The sequence below is a fragment of the Lynx canadensis genome, chromosome B4, assembly GCF_007474595.2.
Source record: "Lynx canadensis isolate LIC74 chromosome B4, mLynCan4.pri.v2, whole genome shotgun sequence".
In the NCBI taxonomy this organism is placed as follows: Eukaryota; Metazoa; Chordata; class Mammalia; order Carnivora; family Felidae; genus Lynx; species Lynx canadensis.
Window position 1 is genome coordinate 103,156,362 of NC_044309.1, and position 22,796 is coordinate 103,179,157.

General features: G+C 35.1%; 1 protein-coding gene across 1 annotated transcript in view; it reads left to right on the top strand.

The window, feature by feature from the left end:
• Window positions 1-22,796, top strand: part of PTPRQ (protein tyrosine phosphatase receptor type Q) — a 229,341-nt gene that overhangs the window by 59,589 nt on the left and 146,956 nt on the right. Inside the window, exons 16-18 of the mRNA XM_032593794.1 lie at window positions 10,173-10,355; window positions 10,720-10,821; window positions 14,557-14,677. Of these exons, the coding sequence (XP_032449685.1) occupies window positions 10,173-10,355; window positions 10,720-10,821; window positions 14,557-14,677 (406 nt within the window). The remainder of the gene's footprint in view (window positions 1-10,172; window positions 10,356-10,719; window positions 10,822-14,556; window positions 14,678-22,796) is intronic.

The following is a 22,796-nucleotide window of genomic DNA, read 5'->3' on the forward strand; positions in this document are numbered from 1 at the left end:
TGCTATATGTGCAGCCCCATCTCTAACCTTGAGGATCTAGGTACCTAGTAAAGCAACTTATCTTTGACCACGAGCACCTTCTTGAGACTGGTCACTGAAATTAATAAAATGAGATGACACAAAAGAGCCCATAGAGAATGACAATAGTTGTAATTGCAGAAATGAAAGAGTAATGAAAGGAACATTTTATAGCTTTAAGAGTTATCCCTGAAGGTGAAATCTAATTGATGTTAAACTGTATATGGGCATGTTTCATTGCTTTTATTAAAGATATTGTACCTAAAGTAAGTATTTTTTTAAGAAAAAAAATCTCTTCTTACCTGATCTAGCTTTATAGTTTACACTGGGTCAAGGAAAGAAACAAGCATATTTTAGACACCTGCAAAGTGCATTGGGCTCTGCCTTTGGCTTTCATGAAATTTACCTTTTTAATTCTATAATAAAGCATTAAGATATTATTATCTTCATTGCCTAATGAAAAACAGGTCTGAAGGGTTCATCCCTTCAGTAAATATTTGTAATATGCCAAGCCCTACTGGGAATATAGCACTGTAAAGGAAAATGAATTTCTGACCTCCTAAAGTTAAAATTAATTGGTGGATATTTAATTGCTTAAGGTCACCCAGCTGGTAAGTGATGAAGCTGGAATTGGAACCCAAATTCGTCAGACTGGAAAGCCTATTTCCTTTCATGGTACAATCTGTTTTAGAAGCCATCAATAAAGTTGCTAAATTATAGAATATATCTAGGGTCTCTGTTAACTGTTGGCAGTAGTATTTTGCTGCTTGGGCTCTGCATAAGACGAGGAAGGAAAGTAAGTTTCAAAGTTACTGTTATGATATTAAACAATCACTATATGCACGGATGCTTATCAGATACTTCACTACTTAAATGGTCACAGCATCAAGAACATCTTATCGTAATGATTATCTATACAATAATCTTTTGTTGTTGTTTGCTAATTATTACATGCATTCAATCTTTTACTTAGTATTGGAAAATTAATTTAACTTTCATTTTATTATCTGTTGTCTGATCTTAATTCAAAGGCAGGGATAATAAACCTTAAGTGAATGTAAGAATTTAACTTGACATGTAGTTAAAAGTGAGAATATTAGTTTTAGAATGTATCTTAGAAAAATACATAGAACCCTAGATACATAGATGTGGAGACCTAGAAATACTTGAGTGAAATGACTCAAAAATCAGAGTAGATGAGAAGTAATGTTGGGACTTGGAGGTAAGCTTGCTGATTATTTCAAGCCTCCAGAGTGAGGGAGAAAAATAAAGAAGGAAATAACTTACACCATGGCTCACTAGCTCACATTTGGGTGAGTAAAGGGTCATTTTGATACTAGACTCTTCAGAAGCAAAACAGGTCTAATAATAGGGCATAATGTTCAATGTCCACGCTTCTAATTTCTAGCTCTCTGATCTGAGTTAGGATACTCTCGATGTCTTTGCATTCTTCATCTAGATGGAAATGGTGGACAATGACGTCTACGTTAGTGACTTTTTTCTGTAGTATGTTTGCTACACCAGTTTTAGCTCTTTTTGCAAAAGAGGAAGCTAAAATTTTGAGTAGTCTCAACGTGTCATTTGAAGCAAGATGTATCAAGAACAACTGTCTATCTGTTACCAAGGCTTCCTATTCTTATTAAATAAATTCTTCCTCTACTGGTATTATAAAAAAAACAAGAACTCTCTTTTCAATATTGTTTCATGAGAAATTGAGGGATGTAGTTAGCAATATGTTAATGCTGCTGGGTAAAAGAAATAAATAATTTATTCACATGCTTCTCTTGATTGGGGAATCAGAGTTTACTAATGCCTAGAAGTAAAATACCCTTGTGTTCAAGCAGAAAAGCTCAATACGTTTGATCTCATGAGTGTTTGTGTATGTGTGTGTGTGTTAAGTATGTGCAGTTGACAAACAAATGAAATCAATTCATACTTTTTCACAGAGTTCAATAATCACATAAAGAACTTTAAGTTCTCATACAAATTACCTTTTGAGGTTCTCTGTGTATTCTCTTTTCTTTTTAAGACATAACTTTATACTAAGCCTTTAACAAAATGCCTTGAATATGTCTGATTTGGGGTAATGACCATTAATGGGTAGTAGCTTATATGTTGATCAAAATTTTATATAGGACTCTATAATGAATAGCATTTAAAAATTTTTCTATATAATATTAAAACTGTATATGCCAAACAACAATTTTTAGGCACACTCAAGGTAACTTCCCACTTCTTCTTTTCAGATCATTGTGAACAAACTTGTTTCTTATTTTTATTTTTTAAATAGATTTAGCTTATTCCAACTGTTTGTAACAATTACTTTTTATTCATGAATTATCTATTTTACACAATACTTCTCCAATTGGACACACTGTGCTAGTTCGGAAAACTCTTAAGTGCATCATTACTCTCCCAAATCAGTAAGTCATCAAGTCTGTCTTCTTTATTTCCCCTGAACCCAGCACTGGTTATCCCCTAAGGATAAATGAATAAAAATGCAAAGGATATCAGCCTGGGGTCAGGGATGCATATTTATATCCTGACTACTGGTGATAGGCGTGGAAATTCAGAGGGACAACTTAGCAAATTCCAATGAGAATTTTTCAAAATCAAAAGTTATACTGAGTTATTAAGTTCAAGCATAGCATTACTAAATCCTTTTTTTTCTTGCAATTAAAGAGCTATTCACTTCAATCTTACTTGTTTTGCTTAGCTTTGAATTTCTCTCTTGTTTTTAAATATGTTTTATGTCCAGTTGAACATATTTATTTATTCCCTGAACAGGTTTTTGTGGTTTCCATATCATATGCATTGTAGATGCAGCAGTGAGTAAGAGAAAATCCCTACTTTCTTGGAACTTAACATTCTAGAAGTTTCACAGTAAACAAATGCTATATATGACTTTGGTACCAGTGTATTCTAGGAAGAAAAGAAAATCAGGGAAAGAAGAGAGAATTAAGCAGGCTGATTAGTATTGATTAGTAAGCAGGCTATTTGAGGTAGAGGACTGAGGGAAGTCTTGTCTGAAGAAACTGTATTTGCCTGGAGACATTAACAATCTGTAGGAGTAAACTAGATGAGATTAAGGAAGAAAAATGCTTCAGAAGGAGAATAGCAATAGCCTGAAGTTCCTGAAGTAGAAAGATACCGTATGTGGTTGAGGAAGAGCAGAGCCTTTCTTTCTTTGGAGTAATCATAGTTATGCGGAGAGAATTAACAGATGAGGAGAGAGAACCTGGCAAAGGTGGACTGTGCAGATTTTTGGGTGTCATTCTAAGAGGTTTGGAGTTTAATTGTAATGGGTAGCTATTGAAGAATTATGACAAGAACATGATATGATTTGCAGTTTTGGAAGATCATTCCTGACTATGTTGGATTTGGGAGTGAAGGAAAAAAATCACGCTTAATCACTAGGTGTTTGGTTGGAATATCTGGGTGAATGGTGGCGTTGCAGTATTACTTAGCACAATACCTGCAATTTGTTGTCTCATGGCTTCGAAGAATGAAGAGGTGGACACAAAATGAGCAGCCAGCAAAAGTTTATTAGAGTATAAGATTAGAAAGAAAGAATAGTATGGAAGCTGTCTTTACTGAGAGGAGACATTCGAAAGTGAATGTCCCCGACTATAGGCAAGGGTCCTTGTTTTATAAGGTTCTGGTCACCACCCTCCTGCCCCCACCCTTCCCCCTTGTACCTTCTCAGGCTCCACCCTTATTGGCTTGATAGTTCTAGGTGCTGGGTTGTCCATTCCTGATTGGCTCATTTCCATTGTATGAGGGGGGTAGTCTATGGCTATACCATTCCTTTGGGTCATAGATTTTTACGGTCTACTATTTATTTTTAGTCAGGTCTTTTATCAGATTCCTGAGAGAAACCTGAGGGGTAGTAGGTGGTGTCTGTTACATTCTTAAGAGGAACCTTATGCCCGAGGGGGTTTGCTGTGGTAAGGCATTCCCAGCATTGTTCCATTGTATGTGCTTTTCCCCACCCAGGGGCCTCAGGTCCTAATCTTTCCCTTTCTGCCTATTTTATCCTATCTTTCCCTATTATATTGGTACCATTTACTGAGACAGGGAAGCCTGGAGAAAAGGTCAGTTTGGAGGAAATTCGGTTTTGTTTTGACCATGTTTTAAATATCTGAGTACCTGTCATTAAGGCAATTGGATACGTAAGTTTGAAACTCACAGGAAGAATCCAGAGTTGAATAGACAATTTGAATGAATTACCATATCTCTGGTATTCAAAGTCAAGGGATGAGATAAAGTCACATCAGAGGGAGTGTAGATAGAGATGGAAAGAAGACATACACCTATGTCCTATAGACTTGTCCTATACACCTATAGAATACACCTATACACCTATGTCCTATACACCTATAGACTTTTGGAAGTCAGAGAGGATTTAGTCAAGGACTAAGCAGAAGTGAGCAGTGGTGAGGTAAGAGGAAAAGCAGAGAAGATTGTGTAAGGCAAGTGAATAAATATTTCCAAGTAGAAGGAATTTATTTTTTAGGTCCAATTCTGCTCAGAGTGAAGAGGAGGGCACAGAATTAATTAGTGGTGTGGCAATATGGAGATCACTGAAGACTTCATGATAGTGGGTTTCATGGAAAAAATGGGGGAAAATGCCTAACTAAAGTGAGATTAAGACAGAATGATACATTAAAAGTGGAGAAAATGAGTAAAGGCAGATTTTGAGGAATTTTGATACGACGTACAGGCCAAAATGGAGCAATAGTTGAAAGGACAAAGAGAATCAATAGTCTTTTTTTTTTTCTTTTGCTGTGATATAATGTGTGTGTTTTCACATATTTACAATATAGAAATAATTCAACACAGAGAGAAAAATCATTAACATGACAGAGGGGGAATAACTTCAGTTTTAAAGTCTCAGACTAGATAGAATAGAATCTACCACAGAAGTGGAGGGCCAGGCAAATATCCATTGACTGATGAATGGATAAAGAAGTGGTATATATACAATGGACTATTACTCAGCCATCAAAAAGAATGAAATCTTGCCATTTGCAATGACATGGATGGAGCTAGAGAGTATTATGCTAAATGAAATAAGTCAGAGAAAGATAAATGCCATATGATTTTAGTCATATGTGGAATTAAAGAAACAAAACAAATGAACATGGGGCAGGGCAAACCAGGAAACAGACTTAATTATAGAGAACAAACTGAAGGTTACTGCAGGGGAGATGGGAGGGGGATGGTATAAATGGGTGTTGGGTATTAAGGAAGACACTGGGTGTTGTATGTAAGTGATGAATCGCTAAATTCTACTCCTGAAACTAATATTACACTGTATGTTAACAAACTGGAATTTAAATAAAGAAGAAATGCAGGGCTGGGACTTTGAAGGGAGTTAAGTAGAGAAGGCAGTTAAAGGGAAATTGGTGGTAGGAAGATAATGTAGTTTTTTTCTGAGTGTTATTATTTTCTCAATGAAGTGAGAAGCAAGTTTATCAGCTTTGAATAAGAAGGGGAGTGATATTGGATGATGGTGGACAGAAAAGATAGTGAAAAACATACGTAACAGAAGGGGAGACTGAACTGACTAAAGGAAAATAGAGGCTGCTGGGCAGTGGAAAAGATTCATTTGAAATTTAAGATTTAAATGTAAATAAGGCTTGTTAGCTGGAGTTTTGTTTTGTTCAGACATTTTCAGCTGTTCACTGCAGATCTGGAACTAGCAATGAAATTGGTTTAACCTGAATTGGAATTTTGCTGGAAAGCAAGATGGAAAAAGGAGTTGATGGAGATTGCTAGGGACTGGTTTTATTGGCAGGCAATGGATTCTGGCCCAAGTAAGTAGGGAGATGAGACATAAGGGAGATGATGAACCATGAAGATTGGATGAGGGTTAAAGAATTTTTGGAGTGTCAATACAAAGAATTTTTGGAGTGCCAATACAATAAACTGTTGCCAAAGAAAGGAATACCGGTAATAACAAGATCTCAGGTATTGCCATAAAAGCTAGTGGTTAAAGTGGGGTGGAGGAAAAATTGGAATTATGGAGATCAAGGAATACAGAGTCCAGAGAGTTGGAAAGATCATTTACATTGATGTTGACATCTTTTAAGACTGGTAGAAAGTCAGTCCAGTCATCTAGGTGATAAATTTTTCTTCTTGTTTTTTTTTTTTTTTTTTAAGATTTCATTTTAATTCTACTTAGTTAACATTAAGTGTTATATTAGTTTCACATATGTACAATATGGTGATTCAACAATTCCATATATCACCCAGTGCTCATCATGACAGGTGCACTCCTTAATCCCCATCACCTATTTAACCCCTCCTCCTCCCCTCCTCCCCTCTTAGGTGATTAAAATTTTAAGATGTTTGAAGTAGTGGCATGGTATCACTAGATGACTGTCTTTTTTAAATTTTTTTTTTTCCACGTTTATTTATTTTTGGGACAGAGAGAGACAGAGCATGAACGGGGGAGGGGCAGAGAGAGAGGGAGACACAGAATCGGAAACAGGCTCCAGGCTCTGAGCCATCAGCCCAGAGCCCGACGCGGGGCTCGAACTCACGGACCGTGAGATCGTGACCTGGCTGAAGTCGGACGCTTAACCGACTGCGCCACCCAGGCGCCCCAGATGACTGTCTTAAGGAGGGGTAGCACAAGAGTTCTTCAGGAAGAAGGAAGGAGAAATGATCTGGATATGGCAAAGATGGGCAATAAATACAGCTACTCAACTCCCAGGTTCTATGGTTATAGGGGTTGTAGGAGAAAAACAATGACTACCTGTTACCCAAGAGTGGTAAAATATAATGTTCTCAGAAGGTCCAAGATTTCTCTTAGAGCCAGAAGGTTGAGAAAGCATTCAGAGTAGTTTTTGAGAATTTTTCTCAATGTAATGGGTTGGCTTGAGAAGGTAACTAGAAATTTTGAATGTATGCAAAAAGATTATATTGTGTAGAATTATATTGCTACATTAAACTATGTATTAAATTACAATTCTTCCCAAAGTTTTAGAAATATCAATATTCTTCCATCAGTTTTTCCTATTAAGTGTGCCTTAGATGAAATACACTTCATAACACGTAACAACTGGGGACAAGTGGTTTTGCATCCACATTTTCAAGGCTTTTGAATTTTGTTTTTCTGCTTCATTAAATTTACTAGTAGCAACTTTAATATCTATTATATTTTGAGTGCCAATATATAGGTTCAATTATTTCTTTTGAAATGAATACTCTTTTTTAAAATTTATTTATTTTGAGAGAGAGAGAGAGAGAGAGAGAGAGAGAGAGAATGAGCTGGGGAGGGGCGGAGGGGGGGAACAGAGATCCAAAGTGGGTTTTGTACTGGCAGCAGATAGCCCAGTGCGGGACTCAAACCCATGACCATGAGATCATGGCCTGAGCCTAAGTATGACAGTTAACCAACCAAGCCACCCAAGCGCCCCTGAAAGGAAATATTCTTATAATAGGATTTTACAATGGCAATAATGTTTATGTTGTTAGTTTATATTGTTTAACCCCTCAAAGTAGTCATTACTGTTATTGTTCCCATGCAGGCAATTTTTAAACCATTATCTTTGCAACTGTGGTTTTTCATCTCCAGTAAATATTTTTCTGCCTAAAATGCATTGTTTATAACTTCATTCATTGAGGATTTTCTGGTTTTGATCGTCAGAATATGTTTTTATCTGCTCTTGTTAATTTTTCTGGGGATAGAATTCTCATTTTTCAGTTGAGGTCAATTGTCTGTCTAATTGTCATTCCTATGTAGATGATCTGTTTTGTTTTGTTTTGTTTTTTTTCTGGTGTTGTTAAGATCTTCTCTTCTTTGTTATTTGTACTTTTACAATGATGTGTCTAAATATGATTGTTTAAAAATATTTCCTGCTTGGAGCTTATTGAGATTCCTTGACCTGAACAACATTTTTCAGAATTTCAGCCATTACCCTTTGAAATATTTCTTCTTCCTCCTTCTTTCTGTTATCTATCTTAAACTCCTTCAGTATATGCTTCATGTCTCTTATCTGCTCTTTACATTTTCTGTATTTTTTTCCTCTGAGCTCCATTGTTGATAATTTTTCAATACTGTCATTCTTTTCACTAAATTTCTCTCCATCTCTATCTAATATGCTCTTTTATACATTAAAATAATTTTAATTTCAGTTATTTTGTTTTTCTATTGTAGAAGGCCTGTCTGGTTCTCTTTCAAATCTGCTTGGCTATATGCATCATTTATTATTATCTAAAGAATAATTCTTTGCTCATATTTTCAAATCTGTTTGATCTCTTGAAATACATTAGGCATTCATATATTTATTCTTTGGTAATTTCAATATCTGAAGTCTTTTGAAGTCTGTGTGTGTGTATGTGTGTGTGTATGTGAGAGAGAGAGAGTGTATGAGAGAGAGTGAGAGAGACCGAGAGAGACAGGTTTTTTGTTTTTGTTTTTGTTTTTCTGTTTTCTTTGCTGTCTTTATTGGTGCCTGATTTGCTATCAGTCAGCACATTTTCCTTGAAATTTATCTGTGGTAAATTTATGTGGCCTGAGTTGAAGTTGAGTTCCTTCGGAGAGGATTTATGTTTGCTTCTGCTAGTTGCTTTTGAATAATAGCAACTCAGGATTACAGATTCATTTTCATTTAAATTCTGAAGTGAACATTTTTTCAGGCTATATAGGTAGCATGGATTTGAGCCACATAGACTCATAGGAATAGGCATGCACTTCCAAAACTGCATAATTTTTTTTTTCTTTTTTGCATCTTTATCCAGAGAGCAGCGAGAAAAAAAATTATCCTCTGTCCTCTTTTGCATGGTGGGTTTACTTCTCACTCCCCTTTCCCTGTGGGTGAACATACCATATTGCACAAGAACAGCAGCTACCACTCACACTGAATTCTGTGGTACTCTGCAGAAGAATTCAAGGTACCCCCTGGAATTGTCCACTAACATGGTTAAAGTTGCATTCTTTTGGCTTTCCAGCTTATTATGCAGGGATATCCCTTACTCTTCTGTTGGCCCAAGTCTTTCAGTTCTTTATCTGGCACTCCGCATAGCTGTTTTGCAAAAACTCAACCTCACCAGGATTGACCAGTACCCTTCAAGACAAAGCTGGCATTAGTACCAGCTTCCATTTCACAATACCTGTTTTTACTGTGTTTTTGTGTGTGTGTAATTTAATTTTTTTTTTTTTTTGCTTTTGTTTTTTGGCCACCACAGATTTCCAGTTTTGTTGTCAACTCTTCAATTCCTTTAAACAAAAGTTTGTTTTAATTTTATGAAGGGTTTAATTGTTTTAATTAATATAGTCATTCAGTGTAGGGTATCTATTTCAATATTTACCAGAATCAGAATCCCACATGTAGTATTAGTATTTGAACATATGTGGAGAAACTTTTTGTGACCATTGAATTCAATACAATAAGAACATTAGTAGATACATCAAACTAGTATTTTATTTAACGATATCCTATATCCTTAGGAGACTGTTTTCCTGACAGATCATAATGTGCAACATTATACTTAGGGAGGATTCCTTGCCTTGTCATACGTTATATACAAAACTGATTATTAATGTTTTATATGTTATTATTATTAATGAAAGGCAGAATTGACTTTTAGGTGTTTTTCAATTTTTTTTTCCATCTGTATGATCCTCAGCAATAGCTTACTACCATCTCAAATATTTTAATAAAAATATCATCTATAAGCATTATTTTGTAGAATCATAGTATGAATTTCTTTTGAGATAAAATTTTTCTATACAGTTTTAAGTGTATAAGTTATGTGTATCTTATTCCATTTAGGATGTTTATTACAATTACACTCTAGTGAATGTTCTTATAAACATATTCTAGTGTACTTGGATCAAAACTTCAGCAAAATGGGGTGCTTGGGTGGCTCAGTCTGTTGAGTGTCTGACTTCAGCTCAGGTCATGATCTCATGGTCTGGGGTTCGAGCCCCACGTTGGGCTCTGTGCTGACAGCTCAGAGCCTGGAGCCTGCTTCAGATTCTGTGTCTCCCTCTCTCTCTGCCCCTCCCCCACTCATGCTCTGTCTCTGTCAAAAAATAAACATTAAAAAAAATTTTAAAAACTTCAGCAAAATAGATTTTTTTAAGAATGTATTTTTAGGATGGAATTATTTCATGCATTTATATTTTTGTTTTTTCCCAGTGCCCGATAGTGCACCAGAAAATGTTACCTACAAAAATATATCTTCTGGAGAGATTGAGCTATCGTTCCTTCCCCCAAGTAGTCCTAATGGAATCATACAAAAATATACAATTTACATCAGGAGAAGTAGTGGAAATGAAGAAAGAGCTATAAATACAACCTCTTTGACCCAAAGCATTAAAGGTAAAAAGAATATTTAATGTTGTACATTTATATTTGTACTGACAATGTGGTTATAAAATATTAGCTTGCTTTTATATTATAAGTGGTAAGTAGGATTCATTTTGTACAGAGTATGACAATACTGGCTTTTTGGTTAAATAAACTAGGAGTTTATTACAGTCACATGAAAGAATACTCAAAGTCAATCCTTTGTGACCTTATCCTATACCATTTTGTCTTTGTAATAGGACTTACTATTTGAAAGAAGTACATTTTCATTTAATTTTTACTTTTGGAAGATTAAGAGTCATTTCATAGTTTCCTTCTTGCCTATTATTAAAGGATATTTTATAAGTCTTAACTTACCTATGTTATTTCTTTTTAGGACTGAAGAAATATACCCAGTACAAGATTGAGGTGTCTGCTAGTACACTCAGGGGTGAAGGAGTTCGGAGCGCACCCATAAGTATACTGACTGAAGAGGATGGTAAATACAGTAGTGGATCCTGATATGTTTTGAATCCATCACATTTGAAAAAAAACATGTGCATAAAATGAAGATATAATGTGAAAATTCTCTTAGACCAGGGTATCAGTTATGTGCATGTCAGCATTATACAGAAATTTCACTGTCACAGAGTAAAAGAAGCTAGCAAAGTCAGCTTTATGTTCAATGAAATCAGGTATAAAATGTTCTTCTTTGATGCTCAAGTCATCCGTGCTCTGTAAAAAATCAGTAATATTTTTTCATGGCAGTTTTTAAGGCTAAAATTTCAGTTTGAATGGTTTGAATATAAACTAATGTATGTTATGGCTGTGTTTTTCAACTTTAATGTTCATAAGAATAGACATTTACATCAGTTTTGTAGTAGATTCTGTTATGTCAACCTGCAACCTCCCCCCCCTTCTTTTTTTTTTTTACTGTATTAGGACTAGCTTGATAATGAGTTCAGGCCAGTTTTTAGGTTTCTGTATGTAATTTTCCAAGATGCCATTCCTGAATGCTAATAGCCTTATTAAATATTGAATATTTAAACATATCTTTTCCTAAACCTGAATAAAATCAACTTTACTACTGAGATGACTTTACACTGGTACCTCACCAAGTTCTAGGCATATATCATGCTAAGAAAATTACTTCTGAGGAATATATTTGGGATTTGGATTTGCATTTTATGTTTTATACATTATATATATTTGACACTGTTATTTTTATTTTTATTTCTGCAAAAGGAAGTCCTATTGCCATGAGAGTTGGGCCTGGGTGTATCATAAGTGTTTGCAGGATATCTTTATTCCCCCCTCTCTTTCAAGTTTTTCCATCTTGAAGTTAAGTTGCATTCTGTGCATGTTTCTAGTCATACACCAGGACAATATGTGCGTTATATATGTCTAGCAGAAGGAAGATTTTTCTTGCATTGTTCTTATTTTATTCAAAGTAATAGTCTTTGGAGCCTTCTTCTCCCAGTTGAGGTCCTTCCCTATTTTTCTCTCTATGAAATTATTTCATCAGTGTCCAAGTGGGCTGCTCTGATTTGTCCCAGGTTCTTGTCCTCTAAGTTCTAAGACCAACTAGGGTTGGTCTTCCCTAGTCATTACCTCTACTTATTATGCTTATTTCTCCATCAAAGTTCACCTGTCCAACTTTTAATTTTTGTCATAATTCAGTTCTTTGTGCTGAAATAAAATGAAAATTAACTAATAAAACATCCTTTCCAATGGGACAATCGTTAAAGGCTAGAACAGAGTGGGGGTTAGCTCTTTTTTTCCATCTTAGATAATGCCTAAGAAAGATGTACTAGATAATTTATGCAATGCCCCTCTGGACATAGTACCCACTTCTCCACCTCCTAATTTAATGAAATAGTCCTGATGGTAAGAATTCGAGATCTTATATGAAGGAATCTAGACCAGTAGTGAACATATATTCCAAGAAGACAGAGCTTTTTACCACTTAAATCAATTGTTTCAAACTCTACAGTGCATCTGAATTACCTGGACTGTTAAAGTTACCATGGCAAATCACCATAGTGAACTTAGCATCTAAGTGTCTGGTCAAGTCATTGATATAATTACTAATGAATGGGGTGAAGAATTGTACCCCTTTAATGAAAAATTATGACAAATCAAGAATGGATAAAAGACTGAGATGCTTTGTATTTTGGGTATTAGGTGCTTGTTGTCCTCATGAAACTTGCAGCTCAGTGGCAGAGTTCTAAATTCAATAAGTGTATAGACAAATAGTTTTTATAACTTTAATATTTCCCCGAAATTACTCCTCAGGACAATAAGAGGCATGTTAGTTACTGAGGTAGAAGAAGTGTAGATGAGGAAGTTAAGTCTAAGATGTGACCTGAGGGAAGATGAGAGTTAGGAAAGACCATACCAGGAGGAGAAAGAGTCTTATGCATACCCATCTCACCTATTCTCATATGCTTTGTTATGATGAATTGGACAGATTGCAAAAGATATCATTGCATTTACATATTCTAATTTTCCTCTTTCTTTAAAATAATTTTTTAATTTACTTTATGACTAAAAGTTTGTACCTCTTAATCCCCTGCACCAATTTCATTTTTTTTAGATTGTGTTTTAGAATACAAATGCCAAAATGATTAAAACTTAGCTTGCTATAGTAGATATATAGTATTTTGTTTAGATAGACATGTTAATTATATTTAGTTAGCAATAAAATGTTTCACGTAAAAAGGAAAATACCCAAGGATATACTGGAATTAAAAATAAAACACTTAGAATTATCTGATATTTGACATAATAGTCTTAAAGCATATTATAGAGTAGAAATACTTAGTTACAACAGATTATATTCTATCAGTGCTATTTTTGATTGAAATCCTTTTTTTCCAACAATAAACAAAGGTTAAGTTTTACAAAGATGTTAGGGAAAATATCATAGGCTTTTGTTTTGACAAATGAAAGAGTTCTCAGAAGTAATTCATATCTTGGGAACTAGACATCTCCAAGTGATATACGGATTCTTGTGATAATCAATATTTGAAAGCATTTTTATTGTAGTGCTAGTGAGAATAACAAATAAAAATATGAATACAGCTGTCACCATTATTCCTTAGAATTCATCTCATAAACCTTTTCTCTGCTCAGTAATTTTTTGTGTTGGAAAATTGTTGTTACTAAAATAGCAAAAGCATACATACACATTACACATGCATATGTACACATACAACTCTGGTTGAGATTATTCAGAAAATAAAAAAAGAATTTAAAATAATTCAGGTGGCATTTTCTTTAAATTGTTGGAAAAAGTGATCTGCACATGTGCTAATCTATAAATTAACATTGTTCAAAGATCTGAACAAATTCTTAAAACTTCTATCAGCTACCTATGAGTTTACTTTCCATATAACTATAACAATGATAAAAATTTTAGTAATGTATACCCTTCTATTGCAAAATTGTATATTAATGCTCTAAGACATTACTGTAGTGTTACACAGGAGCTGAGAAATGCCATTCTATATGTCTTATCTAATGTAAATATAAACTTAGCTAACTAGGTTGTAGTAATTTTTGTAGAGCTCATTTAGTGCAAAATGGCTCAGGTATTTAGATCCTTCCGCTATACTGGTGGAATTAGAAGTAGACCCTAACCTGTCCATATTATTTATGTGCTGTGTTGCTTTTCTTTGTCACCATTCAATTTTGGAGACTCAGTGAACAGATTTTGATACTATTTTACAGTTTAGTGACAAACTGAAATTGAGGAATGTAGTTTTTATTTGTGAGGTCAGTCATTTTAACTGCTCTCCCTGTGTTATGCTTATCACTTTACCACTTCTTGAATGTGTGATTTTTTTCCCACTTCTTTTTATTGTTTGAGGAACACTTTTACTACATATTGTATTTATTCACCCCAGTAGTTTTATTTTTACTAGAGGATGATAATTTACCAAGATGTACTTGAACAGTAGGTGAATCACTGTGACATACCCCTTGTTCTTTTTTCTCATGAAATATTTTTTTCCATTGAATCACAGAAACAGATGTTCTAACACCACCATGCAAAATCTCTTTTTATCATCTCATTTTGAAAGTAAACAATTAGTCTCCCATGCTTGTGGGGAAAGGCACTGCACCTGATTCATTGACCAGAATGTTTATAGTGAAAATTTTGTGCATTGCTATTTTAGCCTTCTCTTATATATGTTTAATAAAATGTATTATCCTTACCCTAACTTTTCAGCTCCTGATTCTCCCCCTCAAGGCTTCTCTGTAAAACAGTTGTCTGGTGTCACGGTGAAGTTGTCATGGCAACCACCCCTGGAGCCAAATGGAATTATCCTCTATTACACAGTTTATGTCTGGTAAGAATTTTTTTCTTTTTTGGAAATAGTTCTGAGAACAAGTATTAATCTGTAACATAATAGGAATGTAGTTTTTTTATTTCAGAATGTGATGCTACATTAGGAACCTGATTATTAATAGGCTGGTTAATATGCTTTTTTTAAGAAACAAGTTTTTCCCATATTATGTAGAAGTCCAAGTATAGTCAAATAATATAATTTTTGTACACAAAAAGTATATATTATGCATAATTATATCACACTTCTGCTCTTAAAAGCCACTGACTTATCAACTTATGTGAATACATGCATATAATTTTAAACTCAGTGTTTTACACAAAAACTCTCTATGTCACCGTCTTTTCAGGTTTCTTTGAGCAGATTAATTTCAACTAAAGTTTAACTAAAAGATATTTATTCATAAATCTGTCATTTAAGGTCCATTTTCCCATGAAATTAAAGTAGTGTATCTATTTTTTTTTCTGACCACCTTTACACTGATTGCCAATTTATTTGTCAGTTGTGAAAAAGATGAAATCCCATAGCACATCTCATGTCAATTAACAACATGGCTGTACTGCTTCATGAAAACTCAGTAGTGAGAAGCCCTCACTTTGATCTCTTGTAAGTCCTCTTAGAAAGATTTGCCAGTTATATATTTCCTAGTGGATTTTAAATATTTCAACTCAGAAAATACAATTTACACAATCCTTTATAGAACATGGGCATGTCTTAACATTTATGTTCCTGACTCAAAAGTCTAGCACTGAGAGGTTCTGATATTTGAGGAAGGCTACTCTTCTCTTTCTTAAATTAAGATTTTTCTTTCCCTAATTGCTCTTTACACCCTTTGCATATTGCTCATTGGGGCTATACTTCCTGGGTTTTTGTTTTGGTTTTTTTTTTCATTACCTGATTCCTAGTCCTTTTGCCTAGTGGTGGAAAAATTAAGAGTGACTTGAGAAATGTCAGTGAGAAAGAAGCAATGAAAAGAAGGTAAGCATTTTCCTCTGTGGCCCAGTTCATTTGTTTACCCATTTTTCATTACTTCATTCAACAAAATTGATAAACTGCCTGTATACCAGTGAACAAGACACACATAAGACTCCTGCTTTCAAGGAGCTTACATTCTGAAGGGATAGCTGGGCTATATCCCATAAAGAAACAGATGAGGGAAAGTTGGGGGGAAAGAGGGCTACTTTTGATGGGATGCTTGGGGAAATCCTTTCTGAAAGAGTGATATGGAGTTACAATCCTGATGACAAGAAAGAGCTTTTTGTCATGTAAAGATCTGCAAGCTAGAATTTTCCAAGAAGAAAGAGCATCAGCTGCGTAGACTCTGTGAAGGAACATAATTTGTCATTTTGAAGACCAGAGAGGTCAGTGTTGCTGAGGGGTAGATACACTAATACTGAGGAGTAAGGCAGACAAAGATCACAAGCCACAATAAGGGTCTGATTTTTCATTTTAACTGTAATTAGAGTTACTGAAGAAATTTAAGCACTTTGGATACTTAAAGGAGAAAGAATTTTAGACGGAGGCGGTTAGCAAGGATACTGTAGGAGGCTGTTCTGGTATTCTGGGCAATAGATGATACTGCCCATGGAGGAGAGAAGTGGGTAGTTTTCTTCTACATTTAGAAGGGAGGGTTGACAGACAGAACTTGGTGATACATTGGCTGTGGGGATAAAAAAGAGAGAGAGAGAGATGAATCAATGATGACTTTTAGATTTTTGAATCAAGGATGATGACTGAGATTTTTGACACCATTTTACCGAGTTAGATAAAAATGAAAGTGAAACAAACTAATAAAAGTGAGAATCAAGATGTTACTGGCTGGGGTTTCTGACCCACATTGTAGGGACAATCTCGTTCTTCTCTACAGTGATTGTGCTGTGTAAGTTCAGCTCCCCAGTGGTGCTATTTCTCTGCTCTTTCGAGGGTATCCCCTTTCTGTCTCACTTCCTAAGATGGATTCTAGGTGCGAAAGGGAAGGCTACTGAAAGTGGGGTCAGGGAATCTCAAGTCTGTGATATTATATGACTCATCTCACCTGGCTGTGTAGGAATCATGCTGCTGCCCACCTGCAGTCATAGCTTCTAGTTTCAAGGTTCTTATTTTCTGTTTTATCCTTGACCCAAACTCAGGATTCTTCTAGTGTCCTAGCTCTTTTAGCATGTCTGTCTCAACCTTTAGGGAGCTAGATGCTCTTACCAATCTTCAGGGGGCAGGATTGCAAAAGTGACCACTACACCCTTCCCTAGCATTGGATGATCTACTAGAGGAGCTCTTAGATCTTGCTGATGGTGGCATGCTGAAGACAAAGAGTTCCTAAGAGGCTTGTCATGTTTCTCTTCATCCTGAGAAGGAGCAAGCCCTGCTTACTGTCATTCAAAGAGAGTTATTCATAGAGACATTAAGCCAGAGAACCTGCTCCTACAATCAGCTGGATTGTTTAAGACTGCAGAATTAGGGTGGTCAGTACATGCCACATTCTCCAAGGGAACCACACTGTGTAGTATCCTTGACTACCTGCTTCTGAAATGTTGGAAGGAAGAATGCACAATGATAAGGTGGATCTCCAGAGCCTTGGAGTTCTTTGCTATGAATTTTTAGTTGGGATGCCTCCTTTTGAGGCAAGCACATACCAAGAGATCTACAATAGAATATTGCAGGTTGAATTCAAATCCCCTGACTTGGTACTAGAGGGAGCCAGGGACCTCATTTTAAGACAGTTGAAGTATATTCCTAGCCATAGGCTGACTCTAAAAATACTGCACACTCCCTGGTTCACAGCAAATTCACCAAAACCAGCAAATAGCCAAAAAAGCAAAGAATCAACTAGCAAGCAGTCTTAGGATTCTTGTAGGGAAAGAAATCCTTGAATCAGGGCTGCTGTATAATCTGTCAGGAACAGGTTACTGACATGTATTTTACTGTTGATTGCTTGCCTACAATCTAAAATGCTACTGAAATACATACATATATATATATATATATATATATATATATATACACATATGTATATGTATGAAATACACACATATATATGTGTGTGTGTGTGTCTGTGTATGTATATATATATACATACACAGACACACACACACACACACACATATATATATATATATATACATACACAGACACACACAGATACACACACACACATACACATACATACATACATACATACTGGGAAGGCAGTACCTTAGCCTCTCCATTCACAAAGTTCTACTTCAAAAAATAAGACACTCTGAAATCAAAGTAGCCATGAGAATCATGATAACCTCACTGGTTTCATAATCCAGAGGCAAGGTTTAACTGCAACTGCCCACAGCCTATTTTGAGGAAGGTGTCCTTGTGAAAAATGAGCTTGGAGTCCAATTGTGGGAAAGTGGCCACTTTGCCCTGCCTTGGTCAGTTAAAGGGCCGTTGGGTGACCTTCCAAGTGCCTGAGTGTGTATGTAACTTATTGGGCGGCCAAGCCTCATAAAGCTGTTGGAATGAATATGTGAATCTTTTTAAGTGCTAGAATAAAGATTTTTTTTGAAGATGTGTAAATTTAGTAAAACTTCAAAGATATTTAATAATTTGAAATCAGAGGAATAAATTCTTAATATATTAACTCTAGAAACCTAGAAGTTTCAGAAATTAGATTTCAAAGGATATAGGAACAACTCCTTATAGAAGCTTTTAATGTTACATTTTTTTTGTTGTTGTTAAACTGGGACTTGGAATGCTTTTAGAGACATGGGTTTGGATTCTGGCCCTGCCACTCAATTATCTGCGTGATTCTCTTAAAATACTGTATAAATGGTGGTATCATTATTAGCAAAGTTCCTATTTCAGGGGTTCACATTTTTCTCTTCTCAGTTTCCATTATTTTGTCTTTCTAGTAATTACCAAACTCTTTTGAAAGCAACATCTTTATTTAGGGGCACCTTGGTGGCTTAGTCAGTTGAGTGTTTGACTATTTCGGGTCTGGTCATGATCTCACAGTTTGTGAGTTCGAGCCCCATATCAAGCTCTGTGCTGACAGTGTGGAGCCTGCTTGGGATTCTCTTTCTCTCCCTCTCTCTATGCCCTTCCCTCCACTCATGCTCACTCTCTGCCCCCCCCCCAAATAAATAAATAAACACTAAAAAAAAAAATAAAAACATCTTTGGATGTTTGCTATTTTCAGTATATCTACAAAATACAGACTGCCTATTTTATTTTATTATACTGAGTGACTTCTCTCTTTTTCATGAATATTCTTTACAAAATAGCTCTACAAGGTGAAGGTTAATGTGCAGGCATTTTATAACCACTACTGTGTGAGTAACATTTGATTTGTAGATGCTGTGCTCAGAAATCTGCTTTAAAATGACATTTCCTTTTAAAGTCTGTTTTATGAAATAACTTTTATCATTTATCCAGATGGTAAAGTAGCATTTTTTCCCTCAGTTACATTGATAAATTATGCTTATTTGTATATAAGTGATAAACAATCTTTGCATTGCTAGAGCAACCACCATTAAATAAATGAATTCCTGTTAGAGCAGTTATCTTATTCTTTTAATACACTTTGGACTGAGGTGTAATATTGTAGCAAACTGATACAAAATTTATTTATTTACTTTACATAGACCTTCCTTCCCTTGCAATAGGGTTACATCCTGATAAACTCATCGTAAATTGAAAATATCATGAAGTCAAAAATGCACTTAGTACACGTAACCTGCAGGACATCACAGCTCAGCCCAGCCCACCTTAAATGTGTTTAGAACACTTACATTGCCTACAGTTGGGCATAATCATCTAGCACAGGCCTACTTTCTAGTAAATGTTGAATATATCATGTAATTTCTTGAATACTTAACGGAAAAAGAATGGTGGTGTGGGTGCAGAATGGTTGTAAGTGCCTTGGTTGTTGATCCTTGTATTCATGGAGCTGATGAGGAACTGTGGCTTGCTGTCTCTGCCCAGCAGCATGAAAGAGGATCATACTGCCTATGGCTGGCCTGAGAAAAGGTCAAGATTTAAAATTTCAAGTACACTTTCTGCTGAATGTGTATTGCTCTTAAACTATCACAAAATGGAAAACATCCTAAATGGAAATGTTATAAGTTGGGAACCATCTGTAGTTGAGTTCAGCCTGGATTTGTTTAGTAATTTTTCTTCCATATAGTTAGTAAAATTTAACAATAGTTTTCTTTTTTTGTTTATAAAGCTTCTAAGTGAATGCCTTATCAGGTATAGCTAAAAGACTGGAGTGAAAGTAATGCTGTAAATTCTAGCTTATACACAAATCTTGGCTTTTAAATGTTTTTCATTTTCTTAGTAGTAATTCTGAGAAGTAATTCTGAGTCAGTCAGCCTGACAAATGTTTATTAAACTCTGTGGGGAGATAAAAATACATATATAATTTTAAAATGATTGTAGACTAATTGGAGATAAAATATGTGTATGAAATAATTCTAAAAATACTTTCTAAATAATATATTAGGAGGTCACAACAATTCTAATGCAGCGTTTTGTTAGATGTCACTGGCCGAATAATTTCCCCCATATCATAAAACCTTACCTTTGGAAATAGCCTTCTATATGCTAAAAGTTTGCTAAGTTCTGTTTTTTCCTGTTTTCTAAAATATTTTTACCCTACTTAAATGATCTGCTTGAGAATACAAGAGAGATCAATAATCAGAATGGGAAGGTTGTAAAGATAGGTTGATAAACAAGGAGATCATCTCAGTTGAAACAGTACAGTAGTCTCCCCTTACCTGTGGTTTTGCTTTCTACAATGTCACTTATCCACAGTCAACTGTGGCCTGGAAGTAGATGATCTTCCTGACAGATCATGAGGTCAGTAATAGCCTAATGGTACAACACAATGCCTACATCATTCACTTCACTTCATCCCATCCCGTAGGCGTTTTATCATCTCACATCATCACAAAAATAAGGGTGAGTACAGTACAATTAGATATTTTAAGAGAGAAGCCACATTCACATAACTTTATTATACTATAAAGTTAATAAATTAATAAATTTTGAATAGAATTCTGCCAGCATTTCAAAATTAATAGATACCTAATGAAACTTCAGATTCCTTTGTTTCTTATAGAAATCAGGATAGTTTGCCATATTGCCCATGATGAAAATCAGCTGGAGTGGAATAGAAGGTGTCTTTAGATGGAGTGTTTGCTTGGCAATTTACTACAGTTCCCACCACACCCTATTTCAAATCCAGTCTTCTTAGTCATTGATTTTGCTTGTGTGGATCTTGAGTTCTTACACCTTCAGTTTAGGGGTCTTTTAATCACTCTTGTGATATGTACATATCTGGGAGAAATTGTGATTTGCTTGCATTAGAGATTTGGGGAACGAAACATCTTGGAGAGCTAGACAAAAGGGCTCAAAAGGGATAGTGTAGAAGTTAGCATTTTGGGACAAATGTTTTTGGTTTTTTACTTATTTATTTTTCATAACAATACCATAAGGGGAATATTATCCCCATTTTGTAGGTACAGAAACTGACTTTTGAGATAAAGGGTTACTTAAATTTACAGAGTAGAAGATGACAATCAGAATTCATACGTAGGTCTTTCTTATTCCCAAATCATGCTTTTCTCAAATCACTAGGAATAAGTGTTATAATTGGCATTTGTTCTAAATACTCAGCTGTGTACTTACAGGATTAGGAAAATCTTAGTTTGGTAAAAATACTTGTGATAAACACTTATGGGGTTATAAAAAATTAAGCTTTGTGCATTAACTCATATGGGTAATTTCTACCAAAAAAATCACTATCTTCTTATTGGTGTGCATTAGTTGATGAACTATATTCATTGTGATAAAATAAGTATATTGTTTCATGTGTAAACCATTTGGATTATTGATCTCTGCAGTTTAAGTAGTATATGGACAAAGTAGAGCTTGTTCAAGAAGTGATGCAGATGGTGGAAATACTCAGGATCAAGGCATGTGAGAAATTGCCTGAAGAATGGGACAAGGTATTAGTTAAGACTCTTAGTTTCAAGTGACTAAACTCAACCTAAATTAGCTTAGGCAAAAATGAAAATTTATTGACACATAGCTGAAAAGTCCAGGGTGTAACTGGATGTAGGAGCTCAAATAATTTCACTAGATATGGTTAACAGTAAGAAGCTTGTGTGGACAACAGCAAGATCACCCTGTATCTTGAATATGTCTATTTATGGAGAGAATATGTATCTCAATATTGAAAGGGATTTTAAAGTTATATTTTAACCACATACCCAAAGATCATACTGCTGGAGAAAATACTCCAAGGACTTTCCACACCTCTTAGAATAAAATCCAAATTTCTTATTATGGCCTGAGGAATTGCATCCACTCTCAAGGAATGAGATCTTTCTTCTTCAGCTCAAGCACAATCCCTCCTCCTGTCTTCTGGACCTTAATTCCTTGTGTCTTCTCCAAGATCGTGGTTTATAAATAGTTCTGCAGCTTCAACCTCATTCTCTTTAATGGCTTTTTCCCTTTATCTTATAAATGTGTCTTTTCTGCTAAAGGCAAACAAGACAAAATCAAAGCAAATCAATCAGCCAACCAAATGACAATGAGAACAACAGCAACAACAAATAAATACCCTACTTTGACTCTGACTTTCTCTGAAACTCTGGAAAAGCTTTAGCATCATAGAATATGATGCTTTGCTAGCTTGGGGTTATTTAACACATAATTTCTAATCTGTTGGTACTACTCAGCTATGCAGAAGTACTGTTCTAGAGTAAGTTGCAACACAGAAGAGTGGTTTCCTTATAGTGAGAAAATTAGTGAAAATCATTTGTTCGTATGAGGAAGAGAATATTTGAGAGAGTCAAGTAAGTGGATGTTGAAATTATTTTTGTAAGTGTTATTTAATGAGTGAAATGATTAATCTAGAATATTTAGATGATGGCAGATTATAACTTTGAATATAAATACATAGGAATGAACAAGGATGTGTCATCAGGTTAGATTACCCACATGGAACAAAATATCAAATGATGAAGATTAGAATTAAGACCCTGACCTTTCAGAGGGTCTCAAATCTTGTGTAGAAAACCTTTTATGTTCACACTTAGGGAAATGGGGGAATTGGTTTCAGTCTTCCCAGGTGGTTTGGTATTCAAGA